Source organism: Peromyscus maniculatus, chromosome 11, assembly GCF_049852395.1.
Source record: "Peromyscus maniculatus bairdii isolate BWxNUB_F1_BW_parent chromosome 11, HU_Pman_BW_mat_3.1, whole genome shotgun sequence".
NCBI classification, from domain to species: Eukaryota; Metazoa; Chordata; class Mammalia; order Rodentia; family Cricetidae; genus Peromyscus; species Peromyscus maniculatus.
Genome location: NC_134862.1, coordinates 90,510,606 through 90,527,916, shown reverse-complemented (window position 1 = coordinate 90,527,916; position 17,311 = coordinate 90,510,606). Strand labels below are relative to the sequence as shown.

At 44.9% G+C, this 17,311-nt stretch overlaps 1 protein-coding gene across 4 annotated transcripts in view; it reads right to left on the bottom strand.

Moving 5' to 3' along the window:
• The window catches only part of Dnah14 (dynein axonemal heavy chain 14), a 226,721-nt gene that overhangs the window by 14,063 nt on the left and 195,347 nt on the right, over nucleotides 1–17,311 (bottom strand). For all 4 annotated transcript variants that reach the window (XR_013043464.1, XM_042258740.2, XM_076548104.1 and 1 more), the window contains 5 exons: nucleotides 15,725–15,935; nucleotides 11,486–11,588; nucleotides 8,676–8,903; nucleotides 3,749–3,946; nucleotides 1,164–1,363 (listed from right to left, as the gene is read on the bottom strand). Coding sequence is in view for 3 of the 4 variants with exons in the window: in XM_042258740.2 (XP_042114674.1) it covers nucleotides 1,164–1,363; nucleotides 3,749–3,946; nucleotides 8,676–8,903; nucleotides 11,486–11,588; nucleotides 15,725–15,935 (940 nt within the window). In the remaining variant the exon portion in view is untranslated. The remainder of the gene's footprint in view (nucleotides 1–1,163; nucleotides 1,364–3,748; nucleotides 3,947–8,675; nucleotides 8,904–11,485; nucleotides 11,589–15,724; nucleotides 15,936–17,311) is intronic.

Below are 17,311 nucleotides of genomic sequence, written 5' to 3'. Positions count from 1 at the left end.
TGAGAAGGCCTGGCAGACAGACAACAGAAGGATGCAAACTGTAACAAATTTTAATCTACTTGCAAATGTTTGATCAAGGCCCCAAACGGGACATTACTGAGAGGCTTTGACATGGTGGTTGTTAAGATATGCCACACCTAGAAATTAAAAAACTGAAAACGAGGAAGGAAATCCCCAGACTCTCAGGGAGTCCCTGTGACGTAGCCAGGATCACTGTCTTGACTCAAATGAGGGGCCTTGGCAGAGCATGGCTTCCTCATGTTCATGAAATAACACAGCAGAGCTAGGATTTGAACACAGGTCTGGGGGGAAGTTGGAGGAGCAAGTGAGCACACCATGATCTAGTTCCTAAGCTCCCTGGGAGACAGCACTGGGGGATGTCTAAAAAGGGAGAGTGGAGTTTCCTTAGCCAGTGAAAACATTGAGGGATCCAGACATGTAGCTCTGGCATAGACATAGTTGATTTCATTTTACAGTCTTTGGGGAGGAGGCTTGAATTTTGTGTACATGTATTACACCATTTAGACCTCACAGTATCCTCAAAGGGCATGCAGGTCTTTCTACCCCCTTACAGGTAAGGACACTGACGCAGCCTGTAGAGCTGGGATTCACACGGGCCTCCGAGCACAGGCCAATTTCTCTTGAGCTCACAACCCTTCCCATCACTGCCACAGCTGTCTGTCCCTCCTGAGAAGCAAATGTGCATGTCCCACATTTAAACAAAGTCATTTAAAGCTAGGTGTTATTGACCACACCTTTAATCCCAGCACTCAGGAGGCAGAGGCAGGCGGATCTCTGTGAGTTCGAGGACTCTACAAAGTGAATTCCAAGACAGCCAGGCTGTTACACAGAGAAACCATGTCTTGAAAAACCAAAACCAAAACAAAACATAAAAACCAAATTCACTTAGAAGACAACTCACTAGGTACAATTCAGTCACTCATCCAAAAAATACTTATTAACTACTACATGCTTGGCAAGTGTGTGTGTGTGTGTGTGTGTGTGTGTGTGTGTGTGTGTGTGTGTGTACGTATGGGTGTGCATGCGTATCATGTACTTGCCTCTGTGACATGGAGAATTTAGTTTATCATGCAAGCTATACTTTTCTACCAAAATTATATCTGGTAATTCCCAACTAATGATCGTTCCCAGTGACCTCTTACTTGATCATGAGGTTGACCGGAGCAGCTTTTGGTTGCAGGCTGATGAGATTTTCAATGAGCTTTTGAGTCTTGGTCTCGTTGCAGGTTTGTGTGGCCTCGGGGTGTATCCCTAAGATTTCGGGATAGTCATCATCTGGTAAGGACTGGATAATGTGTATGCAGTCCTTTAAGCTTGCCGAGATGGGCACTACCTGGTACATCTGAAAGTTGAATGGCTTTGTTAATTTTGCATGAGTAAGACATCTACTCCAGGTAGTACCTCCCATGACCTTTTATGCAAATGACTCTTATTTCTATAATACAGACATTCTATTAAAAGCAACACCTGGGACCTCACCATTGCAAACCGTATGACACTCACATGTAACGTTCTTGTTGGGAAGGCGGGGGTGTTTAAAGGCTAGGGGAAATATTCCCACAGGTAATGGAAGCATGGGCCTCTAGTACAACCTGTTGAAGCGATGTGAGGGAGTCCCAGGCCTTGTGTCTTAGAAGTGTGGTGAGCAGCCTGGTACTACCGGGAGAGGGTAAGACTATTGAGAAGTGGGAGAGTCGAGCACTGTGCTGTGTCACCGAAGGAGATGCTGGGATGCCACCCTGCCCATCTTTGTTTCCTGTGCCATCAGTGAGGAGCCTCCCCTGCCACAGGCTCCCATTGTGAAGTCCTGTGTCCAAACTGTCAACTATGGACTGAAATCTCTGGAAACACGGGCCAACAATAAACATTTCCTCCTAAAAATTGTTTGTCTTCAGCATTTGTCAAATTATAGACATCTGTCTAATACAGATATTAAGAATGAATGACCAGTGAATAGGAAGAGAAATGCATTGTTTATATGTCAGGAGGCCGGCGGTAGTGGCTCTTATTGAAGACCTGGTGAGGGCCACAGGACACTTTGGAGAACAAGGTAAAGACATTATCAGGGAAGGAAATGAAGATTATTTCAGTGCATAGGATGGACTGGCAAGACAGAATGGTCATAAAAGTTTCAGGGTTTTAAAACAATTGAAATGTAAGATTTCAGAACATACATTTTTGTTAATGTGGTATGTTGCAATGAAAAACAAGCTATATGTATATAACTATATTATTTTATCTCCTGTTCACTTACACACATTCAGTGTGACAGTCTGCACACAGAAACCAAACACAATATACTTACTGAGCACTTTTAAAGGGTTTTCAAGGGTAATTTTTATCTTAAGGACTGACTTGAGAATTGTCTTTGTGAGGGTCTCTATTGCTGAGAAGAGACACCATGACCATAACAACTCTTACAAAGGACAACATTCAACTAGGGTGGCTGGCTTACAGTTCAGGGGTTCAGTCCATTATCATCATGATGGGGAGCAGGGCAAAGCCCGCCCTCACAGTGACACACTTCCTTCAACAAGGCCACACCTCCCAATAGTGCCTCTCCCTATGAGCTTATGGGGGCCAGTTACATTCAAACTACCACAAGAATCTAAACTTAATTTAAATGTCCCTTTAAATAGTTAAAAGCAAACAGAGGCTTTGCGACCCAATAAGAAACAATTGCATGCTGGCTGGCATGCACCAGGTGGTCTGTGAATGCTGCTGGCTTTTGTTGCTTTGCATCATCAACAGGCTGTTAATACACTTTTTTTTTGGTGCCTTACAAATGAGTTTCTCTGAAATATCACTTTGTTCATCTCTCTGTATTCTTAAGACTTAGGGCAGATGACCCGGGTCTGACCTCTACCCCTCTTGATGACACCAAGCCCACATCTGGCCCAGAGCCTCATCCTTCCTATCTCCTGTTGTCCACTTAACCTCTCCACATGCCCCCCTCTATACGGGTCAGCGGTTCCGGAGCTGTTTCCTCTGCAGCAAACATTGGACAAGCATGACTGCTGTGTCTAGCCTGGAGCTCTGCCTGCGAGGTGGAGGTCTACGTGGAGGACAGAAGCCAAAGGCCTGCGGGAAGGGAACGGTTTTCTACCTCGAATGCTTGTGGTAGAGACAGAGTTCCCGCACGCCAGCTCGGCCACATGTTGGTGCTGTGTGCTTTCCACCCTGGCACCAGCCGCTCCCCTGCCTGCAAGCTGGGCAAACAGAAGCTCTGGTAACATGGGGAACACGTGTGCATTGGCTAGACTCTGGTCTGTATGTGCGGCTCGCTTCCGCTTCCTTGTGCTTCGTATATAATACTCAGCGTCTCAGAGGGCACACACCATTTCTTTACCATTCTTTTTATTGATTGCCTGATATATTCTGGCATTTAATAGAACAATGGGAAGTTGGGTGGTGGCGACACACACCTTAAATTTCAGTACTCCGAGGCAGAGGCAGGCACATCTCTGAATTCCATGCCAACCTGGTCTACAGAGTGAGTTCCCAGACAAGCAGGGCCACACAGAGAAACCCAGTCTCAAAAAACAAACAAACAAAATCCCCCAATCCAAAAGCAAGCAAACAAACAAAATAGAACAACGGGAAGTTAGTTTGGTTCTGAAAGGCAATGAAAGCCACTCGAGTGATCATTAAAATTTAGTTAAAGACATAAAGGGTGCAACAAAACCCAGTTTTTAAAAATAATTAAGAAGATGTACTCTTTTCTTACCTCATCACTAGAGAAACTGAAGTTACTCTTCAGAATGTCAGGACTGCAGAATTTGTTGAAAAGAATCTTCAGGCATCGCTTGTCCCATTCATCAGTCACTCGGCCACCATAGGTCACTTCCGAAACATAGTAGTTCAGCTCTTTCCATGGAATTTCTGACCGGCCAGAGAGGATATTTCCCAGCATCTTTATGGAAACCTGTGAAAAGCCCACTGTACCTTGTTATTTCTGCATGAGTTTTTAGTTTAACTGACATTCCACACAACGCCAACAACTCTCAAGTGGCCAGTTTCTCTCTGGAACACAGAAGCAGGCCAGGAAGTACAGTCCTCTAGTTTCAATTACTTAGGAGGCTGAGGCAGGAGGATTATAATTCAAGTCCAACTTGGGCAACTTAGTAAGACCCTGGCTCAATAGAAGAGAACTGGGGGAGCTGAAGAGATGACTCAGTGATGAAGAGCACTGGCTGCTCTTTTGAGAGGACCTGGGTTCCATTCCCAGCATCTCATGGTGGCTCACAACTGTCTGTAACTCCAGTTCTAGGGGATCTGAGCCACAGACATACACACAGGCAACACATCCCTATGCATAAAATGATGACAATAAAAAAGGTTCTGGGGATGTAGCTTAGTGGTAGAGCACTTGCCTTGTATGCGTAAGGCCCTAGGGTTTGGTCCCCAATACTGGAAAACCAGCCAACCAGCCAGGAACAGAGAGCGGTAAAGTCAAGTGAGTCCACCGCAGTGGAGCTATAGCCTTGGTAATTATGGTTGCTGCTTTCACAGATCTCTGCAGGGCACCGGATGCCAGGGCACAGAAGGATGCGGAAGGGAAGTGCCTTCTCTTCATCTTCCGTCCCTCATCTTCCTTCCCCCTTCTCCAAGGCCTAAAACAGCGGGTTCTCAGTGTCCTAAAAATGATCCTTGCATATACAATGGCTCCCCACCTCTTCCCTTTCCCTCTGGCTCCTCCTTCCTGCCCTCCACTGTCCTCAGCTCTCCTGGCCACTCCCTCTCTCTCTCTCTGGCGTCTTGACTTTCCTGCTCCCACAAGTGCACGCCAACTGGCCCTTGGCTGTCCCTGTCTGGCCATGGCCATTCATTTCATGCTCCCACTGTGTGAGCCCTGGCGCTCTCCCCCTCTGAATCCAATAGAGATAGGACGTCACTGTGGGCTCTCTGTTTCTGTGGGGCCCACATCTGCACATTCAACCAAGCACCCTATCACAATTATTTTAAAACAAAAGCCCGTGTACTGAGTGCACGTAGACATTTTCCTTATCATAAACAAAATAGTGTGGTGGTTCACACAGCGCCTGCATTGTATTAGGATGTACATGATTTAAAGTTCAGAGGATGTTGCTTGTAGTCATATGCAAATGCTACACATGGTGCATAGCAAAATACATACATGCAGGCAAAATATCCATATACAGTATATCCCATAACTATGTATAATTGTGGCAACTTTAGAACTTCATAGAGAATTGGATCTACTTCTGCATCCTTTGCCAAGTCACAATGACTTAACTTTTCTGCTAAACTATTTACTTCAGGATAGTGGATTTTTAGTCTATTTTGACGTCTGGTGAAGGAAAACTCCTCTACTGATTTTTATTTTTGTGTGCATTTATAGCTTATTAAACATTTCTGCTTTTTGTGAACTTTTTTCAATTTTAAATCTTCTAAGTTCCATTCATAACTCAGCATTATATTTGGCAATTAACGTTGGAAGAATGGACAGTTTATGGTATCTGGAGTTTTCCTTGGAGAACTGGTGTGTGCTAGGTTAGAGAAAGCAGGATAGAAAAAGGTAATGGCGCTCATTGCCACTTACTGGGCAACTGGGACAGATTTCCCCAGTGCTCATGGCTCTGTTCCCATCTGGAAACCGGGGACAGTTAATGAGCTGACTGTACAAAGCTGTCGTGAGACTTTCAACATTTTAAATGATAAAGAATGCTGTTCTTTTTCTCCCTAACTTACAGTGATCTTTTTGCAGGGCCTGTACATTTCTTAATAATTTTGTTCAAATTTTTTTTATCACTACTGTTCTGGATGTTTATTGCTAGAGAAAACTATATATTTACATTTTTACCTAGCCATTTTACCAGTTTTCTATTTCTAGTATGCCCTTTTAACTTCTTTTCAGTAGTGTATAAGGTTTTCAAGACACACCAGTGTTCTTCCTGTAAGTGGCCTGAGGTGACCCGTGAGGACCAGAAAATCCTACAAAACCATGCAAATCAAGGGGTTCAAATCTTCGAGTCCACATTAAAGACACCCGTGAAACTGCCCAGGCCATCAAGGGTATGCATATCCAGAAAGCCACCTAATATCTGAATGATGCCACTTTCAAGAAGCCACGTGTGCCGTTCAGAGGGTGCAGTGGTGGGGTCGGTAGGTGTACCCAGGCCAGACAGTGGAGATGGACGGAGGGTGCAGTGGTGGGGTTGGTAGGTCTACCCAGGCCAGACAGTGGAGATGGACGGAGGGTGCAATGGTGGAGTCGGTAGGTAGACCCAGGCCAGACAGTGGACATGGACGGAGGGTGCAGTGGTGGAGTCGGTAGGTGTACCCAGGCCAGACAGTGGAGATGGACGGAGGGTGCAGTGGTGGAGTCGGTAGGTAGACCCAGGCCAGACAGTGGAGATGGACGGAGGGTGCAATGGTGGAGTCGGTAGGTATACCCAGGCCAGACAGTGGACATGGACGGAGGGTGCAGTGGTGGAGTCGGTAGGTCTACCCAGGCCAGACAGTGGAGATGGACGGAGGGTGCAGTGGTGGAGTCGGTAGGTAGACCCAGGCCAGACAGTGGAGATGGACGGAGGGTGCAATGGTGGAGTCGGTAGGTATACCCAGGCCAGACAGTGGACATGGACGGAGGGTGCAGTGGTGGAGTCGGTAGGTCTACCCAGGCCAGACAGTGGAGATGGACGGAGGGTGCAGTGGTGGAGTCGGTAGGTAGACCCAGGCCAGACAGTGGACATGGACGGAGGGTGCAGTGGCCAAAAAGGAGTGCTGAGGTTTTGCTGCACAGACTTAAAAACGCAGAGAGTAATGCTGAACCGGAGGGTTCAGAAGCAGGTTCTCTAGTCACTGAACACATCCAGGTGAGCACAGCAGCCAAGATGTGCTGATGAACTTCCAGAGCTCATGGCCGCGTTAACCCGAGCGTGAGCTCCCCCTGCCACACTTAGATGATCCCCACTGAAAAGGAACAAGTTGTTCCGAAGCCAGAAAAGGAGGTTGCACAGAGGAAAAAGATATCCCAGAAAAACCTAAAGAAAAAAAAAATTATGGCAAGGAATAAATCCAGCATAAAATAAATGCAGGTAAAAGAAAAAAAAACACAAGTATATTATCCATTGACATGCTAGGGACTGAACCCAGGACCTTGTGCATACTACATTTAACATAGTAAGTGATAATAGTCTTTTCATTTTGCTTCATGTTATTCTTTATTTTTACTTTATCTTTCTCTTATTTTTGATAGTTTACTCAAGTTGTTATTTCCTTTCAGTTTCCTTCTTTGTTAAATTTAAGACACATTGGGCTGAGCATAGCTCTGTACTTTAGCAAGGTACTCATCATGTATGAGATCTTGGGTTTGGTCGTTAGCACCGAGAGGAAAAAGACACACTGTTTCCGTTTCTCCTTAAATTCATGTCACTCTTCAATGAATAGATGATAGTGATCATTTCCCACCCAGCTCTCTAATGCACAGTGCAGGAACTTCCCGTAGTGTATTGTTTGCACTTTGACTGGGCAGGAGCACCCTGTGCTTATAGTCTTTGGAAGATCTCTAATGTGCAGCTATTCTTCTTGATATTATTGGCTAATCCCAGAAATCGTGAGCTTTCCTATGTGAATGTGGCTTCTTGTGAAGGTAGAAATGCCTGATGGGCACACAGAGAGGACTTAAAAGAACTGAAGACCTCCTGCCCAGGGTGGACTACTGCCATAGGCAGAATCAAGACTTACCTAGAAAACAAACAAACAAACAAACAAACAAACAACAAATAACAAACCCAGAAACGGTACAGCATTCTACATCAGAAGCATAGTTGCAAAAAAATTAACTTGGGAATTTTTTGCTGTTGATTTGTTTTGTTTTGACCAGCGAGTTCCTGGTCAGCCAAGGCTACACAGAGAAACCCTGTCTTGAAAAAACAAAAACCCAAACAAGAAAAGAAAACGTCCTGCCCAGAAGCACAATAGAAAGTACTGTAAGAAGGGTAATCACTTACAGAAGAGTCTTAAGTGGCCCAGCCCCAGGGACTCAGGGTAATCCTTCTTGCTTTGAATGAATATTGAGAGATGTTTGAATAGTGATTTACATGTCAGGAATTGATCAAAATGTTTCACTTATATTCACTGAGTTGTACTTTTTTTTTTTTTTTTTTAAAGATTTCTTTATTTTATCTGTATGGGTGTTTTGCCCATATATGAGTACCACATGTGCGCCTGATATCCACAGAGGCCAGAAGAGGGCACCAGATACCCTAGAACTCTAGTTACATGTGGTTTTGAACCAGCATGTAGGTGCTGGGAATTGAACCTGGGTCCTCTGGAAGAGCAGCCAGGGCTCTTAACCACTGAACCATCCCTCCGGGCCACTGAGTTGCATCTTGTAATGACTCTGTGGGTAGGTATTGAGGTTTGCTCCCTTCCCACACTGCTTATTTCCCTGAAGAAATTAGGCTCCTGGGGTTATCTGACTTGTCTAGAAGAGGAAATTCTGTACAGCCCAAATGGTGGGGCTTCTACTGCAAATTAGAAAGCTGACTTTACAGTCCTCATTTCCTACTTACACAATGCCTTTTCTTCCCACCAGGCAAACACCTAGCACTGTGGAGACACATACTAGCTCAGCTCAGCTTGCGTCTGTTGCGAGCTCCTGCCTGCCATCCAGAGCCCACACTCACCTCCAAGTCTGAAGAACTGAATTTGTAAGGGATGTTCCAGCCTAGTGTCCCATACGCGTTCCTTTCATTGACCACGGCATTAAAGAAACAGAGGCTGAACAGAATTTTTTTCCAGCATGGTCCACAATCAGGCTTCTCAAATATATCTTCTGTTACCTCTCCACTCCCGCCATATCCAAACATTTGGAGTAAATTGCTTTTCAGTCCCTGGGGAGGTTCCACGGCAATCTTTAAAAGAGAAGGGAGTGGACAGACCAAGTGACTGTACGTGGGAACAAGCCCTGGAGGGCCACTTCTCACAGGACTGGTGACACACACGGCTGAGAGCCATTTCCAAAAAACCACTGTCATGTCTGAATCTAGGCCTCTTGAACACCTCTGCCAAAGGATCATTTCAGATGTTGTATCGCGTTCTAATTCATGTTTTATTTTTGAGACATGGTCTCAACTCTGCAGCCATGGTTAGCATGGATCTTTCTATGTAGATGAGACTGGCCTGGAGCTTACAGAGGTCTGTCTAATTCACATTTTAAAGACAAACCACAGCACTGGGATGATGGCTGTTACTGTGACCACAAGCCTAATGTCTGGGAAAAACAGAACTTCAGAGTTTGTCCGTGGGCTACATCAGTGGTAGCCAAGCTGTGGCCAGGCGAAGGAACTGCCAGACCCCAGCCAGGGAGCCAAACCACAGGAAATGACACTGATTAAGCCACTGGACACAGCCAGTCACATTCAAAGGGAGAGTGGTGATTTTGTGCTATTGAATTCTGATTGCCCTGAGAATCCAAGCTGTTGCCTGCTTCACTGGAATAGCTCATGTGACTAACTGTGAGGGTTTTATTATGTGTGTGTGTATGCTAGTCTGAGATAACCAGGGTCTTAATGGGTACCTGCTTACAGAGTTTATATATGTATAAACCTAAGCTCAGAGTACGATAGATTTAAACATTGGCATTAAAGTATCTTGTGTAATTCTTATGATATACAGTGCATAAATACTGTGTGACTATGCAGATACATTATATGGGTGAGTGTATGTGTGTGCATGAATATGAGATTTCTAGATTCAAGATCAGACTTATTACTTATGTATGACTCTGTCAGTTCCTTGTGTGTTCACATGTTTCTCAGGGGGGATGTAGTGGGAGTCATATGCACCTGTGCATGATGGGAACCTAAGATGTTACTAGAGCATATACAGATGGCTGGCATGGTCGCCCCTCTTCCCCTCTTGAATTACAGAAGCAGAGACACTTTTCCTTAGGGATGTAAGCACATAATTTTGGGAAGGAGGAAGGTCTCTAGCCATTGTTTGGTTTTGAAACAGGCCTGTAACCCCCTATGTAGATACAGATCAGACTGGCCTTGAATTTATAGCAATCCACCTCCTGCTTTGTCTCCCTGGTGCTAGGATTAAAGTCATGCACTGCCATGCCCACCTTGATTAATAGACTCTTTTTTTTTTTTTAATTGGACATCGGACAGCCTGGGAATTGAACTCCGGTCCTCTGGAACATCAGTCAGTGCTCCTAACTGCTGAGCCATCTCTCTCTTTCTCTCTCTGATTGATAGTCTCTTAAAGTGGAATTAGAGCAATGGACCTAATCAAAATAAATGTCCTTGAAACTCTGTCTCCCTTTATTACTACTGCCTCCCAGCTTCTGCTCCTGGCCAAAGGGAAAAGGCCACTTGAGGTCATAGTCAGCCTGGGCTTGGGAAGTAAACAGGGCATCTTAAGTCACAGGCTGAAAGTCTCAGGTTTCTCTGTCTGGCGGGGCTGTTGGGAAGCGGCTATGGGAGAAAGGAACCACAGGGAGCAGGGCTGCAGGGAGGTGTTTCTAGTTTTAGGAATCAGCCTGGCTAAGTGTGGTCTGCGCATAGTATTTTTCCAAGTCTTCGTTGGTTTCTCTGTCATTTGGAGTCTATCTTTAGGCCATCTGGGCCTCTAACGGGATTGAGCAAGTCTTCATAGTTGGATTTCAGGAGTCAGCCATAACCTACAATTAAGGTTATTTTAGCAAATAGTTTGTTTGCCTTCTGCTAGAACTTTCCAGAAAGTTAATGGACTATAAACTGGTTAAGAGGGATAGAAATAAGAAAACGCCATATAGTTGGGTGTAGTGGTACATACTCAAGAAGCTGAGGTGGCAGATCATTTGAGCTCAGGAGTTCAAGGCCAGCCTGGGCAACATAGCAAGACGGTGTCTTGAGGGGAAAAAAGAAGAAGGCAGAAGGGAAAAAGCTATACAAATGTGTGCATCTTGGTTTACAACAATTGGATGCATCCTCTTTGAGCAGCAAGTGTCAGAGCTAGGAGTTACTGAGAGCAGGTCTACATACCAAGGTAGCATCCTCCCTGCTAACATTTACGCATTACCTGGCCTGCCCCTGGGGGCTCTGGCAGGATGCACTTGCTAACCCAGGTAAGTACAGTTTCTCTTTGTGGATGGTGGATGCACAGGCACAAAGTTCCCTTTAAGAGAAAGCTCCTCGCTCTTCTCTCTCCCTTCCTCTCTCTTCTTCTCTCCCCTTCTTCTATTTTCAACCCCACCTGTTTCCTCTTTCTTCCCCCCTTCATAAAACTTTCCACGTGAGTGCCGCCTACATGGTATGAGTGACTTCCCGCCATGCCCCTTGGCTCCAAGGCTGCCACTGGGCCATTTTAAAAACACACCCCTCCCCACCTAGCAAAAGCTGACAATGAGCACACCAGGAGTGCTCTTCTTGACTTAGAATAAGGAGTGACGATGCTCTACAGTCAAGCAGGGCTGCTTGCCAATACTGGCATCTTACCAGCTTGTCCTTACCTTCACACCCTTCTGAAGAATAGGAATTGGGAACGAACTATAGGATTTTGAGCTTAACCAAAGCCTAAAGTCAGGGTCTAGCATCATATCTGGACTACTAAATCTGCAAAATAAAAATGTAAATATTAAAAAATTTGTGCAATATCTTCTTAGAGTCAGAACATTTTAATGTTTCTGTGACCTTACAAGTCATTTTAATGCCAAAGATACCACTCACCACAAGGACTTTGACGGTACACAAAGTAAATAAGATTCACCAATTTCTATTTCCCTTAAGTTAAAAAAAAAGTCAGAAATACTCAGTACGGAAACTTGGGAAAACTTACAAAATACGACATATGTGAAAGCCAGGTGTGACAGTGCCTCTTTCCATGTGGGAGGGAGCAGGGGTCATGAGGTCAAGATCAGCCTTGTCTACAGAGCTATCTCAAAAAGCCAGGGTGGGGGTGGGGGAGTTCCAGGTCACACCTCGGACAACTGAAGAGCAAAGTAAGCGACAGTGGGTCCTGGCTGAATCGAATGACTACAGTGGGTCCTGACGACACCCACATGGACACAGATGTGTGAGTGAATCAATGGACGGGAGAGGAGCGATACTTTTTATTCTGGTAGCCTGTCGTCACATGATTCTCTCTCTGTGTGAGATGCTGGGGATAGAAGCAGGTCATAAAGCTGAGCAGTTAGAAAACTATTTGGCAAATTAGGGAGTAATAATTCAGTCACAAATGATCACGGGATGCTGAAACTATTGGGGACATAAAAGAGGTCTGAAGGTTTCCATGAATGGCAGATACTATAATCACAGGATCAAAGTTAGCATCACCAGGATTAATGCAGAGTGACGCTGTACGCCTCTTGGCAAGCTTCACTGCAAAGATTGAGCACATTCCCATCTTCATGTCTGTAGAGAGCCGTCAACCACATATGAGGAAATAGCGTGTAAGCTCAAGTTGAGAACTCTTTTGAGTATGTCCATCTTTTTTTTTTTTTTAAATAAAATTGTATGTGCATTGGTGTTTTGCTGTTGGTGTTGGGTCCCCTGGAACTGGAGTCACAGACAGCTGTGAGCCGCCACGTGGGAGCTGGGAATTGAACCAGGGTCCTCTGGAATAGCAGCCATGCTCTTAACCGCTGAGTCATCTCTCCAGCCCCGAGTACGTCCATCTTTTGACACTATAGTATGACATTGTTGTCAATGAGGTTCATGCTTGAGATTGAGTTACCAAAGGTACGGCCAGAACAACCAACCAACCAAACAAACAAACAAACAAAACCCTAAAACCCACTATAATATTTTAAGTAAGTTTGCTATTTTGTGACAGCATTCATCACTATCCTGGGTGCACATAGCCTGTAGACGGCAGGATGGACACTGCCGAAGGACATTCACAACATATCTGGCTGTGTCTTCAAAGCCATCAGAGATGGGAAGATAAAGACAGACTGAGGAGTTGCACCATTTTAAGGTAGACTAGAGAGACAGACAATGATGTGCAACAGAAACCACTGTTTTGGGACCTAGACCAAGAGTTCTTACCACAGAAGATCCCTTGAGAAAGCAGACTTACCAGGACAGAGTTCTGCTGATTAGATGGACGAGCACAGCGAGATACTGAGGTGTCAAGTGACATGTGTCTGCAGTTAACTTTCAGACACTCAGAGAAAAGATGTCTATGTAAATTAGGAGCAGTGGCAGGCTAATCATAAGAATGAGAACCAGAAAAGCAGGTGAAGAGGGGGTTGTATTGTCCATGTAATGCAGATCTAAAATTACTTCTAAAATGTTTAAATAACACGGGTAATAAAGTCTCTTGCCATCAAGACGGACAGCTTGAGTTTGATCCCCAGGACACACATGCTTGAAGCACAGAATTGACTTTAGAAGCTGTCTTCTGAGTGCCAATTGTATGCTGTGGGATGCATGTGCTCATGTACACAACTCTCTCTCTCTCTCTCTCTCTCTCTCTCTCTCTCTCTCTCTCTCTCACACACACACACACACACACACACACACAAGTGCAATAAAATTTTATAGAATAAGCCAAAAATAATGAAAAGCAAAACCACATTAGATACAAAATAAAACAGAAAAATAAAAATAACCTAAATAACCTGCAATTTCACTAAATGCTTTCCTTTTCCTTTTTTGAGTCTCCTCTTATTTTTAAACAAAAATATCATACTGTACATATTATTTCTAGCTTGGTATTTTTCCTTCTTAGCAACATACTGAGAATTTTTTATTTACTGCCTAAATTCAGGAATCTTTCAGTTTTTTATAGCCATTTAAAAATGTTATTTTCTTAGACTTTCTCACAATATATTTTGACTACATTCTTTTCTTTCTTCCAATTCCTCCCAGACCCTCCTCACCTCCCTATCCACCCAACTACATGTTCTCTCTCTCTCTCTCTCTTTCAAAAGAAAGAAAGAAAAAGAAAGAAAGAAAGAAAGAAAGGAAGGAAGGAAGGAAGAAAGAAAGAAAGAAAGAAAGAAAGAAAGAAAGAAAGAAAGAAAGAAAGAAAGAAAGAAAGAAAGAAAGAAGTCAAACCAAACTAAGAGCAAAACACAACATGGTGTCCAATTGATGCTGGCCATCTCTCTTGAGAAGACTCTTCTCTGCTACTGGACCCCCATCTGCAGCTTACGGTGCTCTGAACACCTGCAGTGTTTATCTGGGTGTGCAATGTCCCCAGTGCCTGGAATAGTAGCGACAAAGAGCAGATGCCCTGCACGTGTTTTAAATGATTAATGCAAGGTGTGGCACATAGTCCGCATCTGTTAAAGTCATATTACTAATTAATCTTTGCCTTCTGATTCTTGGGTGATTCCATAAGTGTGATTTTTCCCCCAATAGTTTTTAAACTGCTAAAAGACCAACAGTCTCAGAATAACACAAACTGTATGAGAAGAGGCTTTAGAAATCTAAGTTGAGCAGTTAGAATTTAACTGAAGTCTCCTTTCAGATACTCAAAGCATAAGAATGACAACATTGCATCTTCACACCCTTGACCCACGTGACTAGGAAGACAGTAAAAGACAATGGGAGGAAAAACCTGTGGAATGGAATTGGCCAAAATGTTTCTAATTTCTCACATTGCTGACTCTTCCCCCATTGTTAGGACAATCAAGTTTCAAAATGCAGCAAACAAGAAGGCTGAGCCTCTGGGACTCATCACACCAGTGCTGTGGGGAACAGCACAGCCGTGAGGGGCTCCAGCTGGGGAGGCTGGAGCAGGGGAAAGACCGGCCTAGAGGAGAACACTGAGAGCTGGACCTCAGGTCCCGTGCTTTGCTGTTTAGTCATGAGAGCTGGACCTGAGGTCCCGTGCTTTGCTGTTTGGAGTCATGAGAGCTGGACCTGAGGTCCTGTGCTTTGCTGTTTGGAGTCATGTAAAATATTAAGAATCATGTTATAGATTATTCCTGAGCAAATGCTAAATAAGATGGAAAATAACCATCTCAACAGTTGTTTAAAGGAAAAAAAGAAAAGCCAGTGTGCTCTCAGGACAGTGTGGAGGGCAGCTGCGTGTTCTCCAGTGGCCCAATACATTGCTTCAGGGTTGCCACTCACAGTATACATTTGTTGTGGAATATTATCTTAAGATGTGGAACATTTATTTGTTTATGCTGTGTGACATTTGTCTAATGATGCAAAGATGCGTTGCATTTGTTTAACTCCGTGAAGCTGTGTTACTTTGCCTGCCTAAAACATCTCATGGTCTAAATAAAGAGCTGACCAGCCAATAGTGAGGCAGGAGAGAGGATGGGTGGGGCTGACCGGCAGAGAGAGTAAATAGGAGGAGAAATCTGGGCAGAAAAGAAGAAAGAGCAAGAGAACAAGGGCAGGAACAAGAAAAGAAGAGAGAGAACACCAGGGGCCAGCCACCCAACCACTCAGCCACACAGCCAGCCACGGAGTAAGAGTGAAAGTAAGATATACAGAAGTAAGAAAAGGAAGAAGCCCAGAGGCAAAAGGTTAAGAAAAGCGAGCTAGAAATAAGCCAAGCTAAGGCCAGACATTCATAAGTAAGAAAAAATCTCCTGTGTGATCATTTAGGAGCTGAGTGGCAGGCCCCCAAAGAGCAAAGAGTCAAATAGTTAAAAAAAACCACCACCACCATTTTGGCGTTCCAACATGGGACCCCAGAAAGCTGAACAACAGGCATGGTCCTTTGCAGTGCGACTTCACAGTGCAGATAATTAATTCACTCGCAGACAGACGAGCGCGGAACTTACGACTCTATGATAGCGCAGAGTCTTGGCATGAAGGAGGCTGCGAGGTGGCAGTTCTGGAGGAAGACCCACTGATGCTTGCTGTCCAGCGCCTTAAAAATGAGCTCCTCCGCTTTGGCCGCCTGGCCTCGGCCCAGGGAAATCATGGTCACCTGCGGGGTCGTCCCTTTTAACTCTTGTGCAAATCTCAGGAGGATATTGTTGAGGTCAATCCCTGCGACAACATGGAGAGGAACCTTAAACTCACTTAGTTCCCTCAGCAGATGCAATCCTGCACTTACTGAGGGGGTGATGAGAGACGACAGAGCCACAAGAGACTGGGGTTTGGGAATTAAAGCCTTCAGTTCAAAGTTTGTCTTTGAAGTCCGCCACTTGCTGGCCTGTGGTACAGCTTCCCCAAATCTGGGAATGGCAGCTGCTCATGAGCTGAGGCACGACTGACTGGCATGCCTGTATCTACTTGTCCCGTCATCCTCTGGTGATGGATGCAATAACTGCTCACGCTAGTTTCTAACCCAGCTAACATGGTTTTTAAACATGATGAAAATAGGCATGGGCATGGAGACTTGGTGCTCAGGTTTCGGCAGCAAAGGTGCGTTAAGAAAGTGTGTTGTCAAACCTTAGCTATCTCCTAAAGAGAGGTGTGTGTCTCCTTCAGTCTGGACTGCCGTTGACAGGAGGGGGTGGCCGGCTGCCTGCTGCCGGGCCGGGGGAAGGCAGCACCTTTGCAGGCGTCAGGCTCATAGCCTGGTGCACCACCGTCTGATGAGAAGACCTTTGGTGCGAGGGGGTGCCCTGGACAAAGCCTCTGCCTGTGGAGTCCAAGTGGGGGCGCTATCCTTAGCACCCACAGAGCAGAGGTAAGCGACAGAGGTGGGAGCGTGGGGGTTAGAAGGACGGCCTACTTCCGACAGTCACCTTGTGCTTCTTTAAAAATAGGACCTACAGAAACAGTTTACTCTGAGAAAATACGAATGACCACGGCTTGGGAACTGATCGATGTGACCCTGATAAACATGCCCCACCACAGACGTTTTAACGATCACCGTTAATGGAAACAGCTAGTAAATTTAAGGAGTGACTATGGTGGTATTTTATTTGTTCTGAAATGTGATTTTAATTGTATGTTAATAAATAAAGCTGCCCGGGGGTCAGAGCTATTAGAGCCATAGCAAGAGCTGGGCGGTGGTGGCGCACGCCTTTAATCCCAGCACTTGGTAGAAGAGCTAGGTAGATCTCTGTGTGTTCAGGGATACAGCCAGCATTGGAGACATATGCCTTTAAGACCTGGAGGGCTGTACATACAGGCAGTGACGAGGCAGTCACGTGTTTGGGTTTACAACCAATGAGAAGGCAGAACAAAAAGACTATGTAAAGACAGACACACAGGAAGTAGGTCTCTTTCGGAGAGCTAGGAGCACCGCAGGAGGAAGGGTAAGATTTTAGCTCTGAGCTCTGACCTCTTGGCTTTCTCTTTTACATTGGTTCTGTGTTTCTTATTTAATAATACGGTTGGTTACATCTACAAGTGACCCCAACTCTTTTTAATGTGTGTGAAGATATTTTCTACAAGATAATTAGCTCAAATAC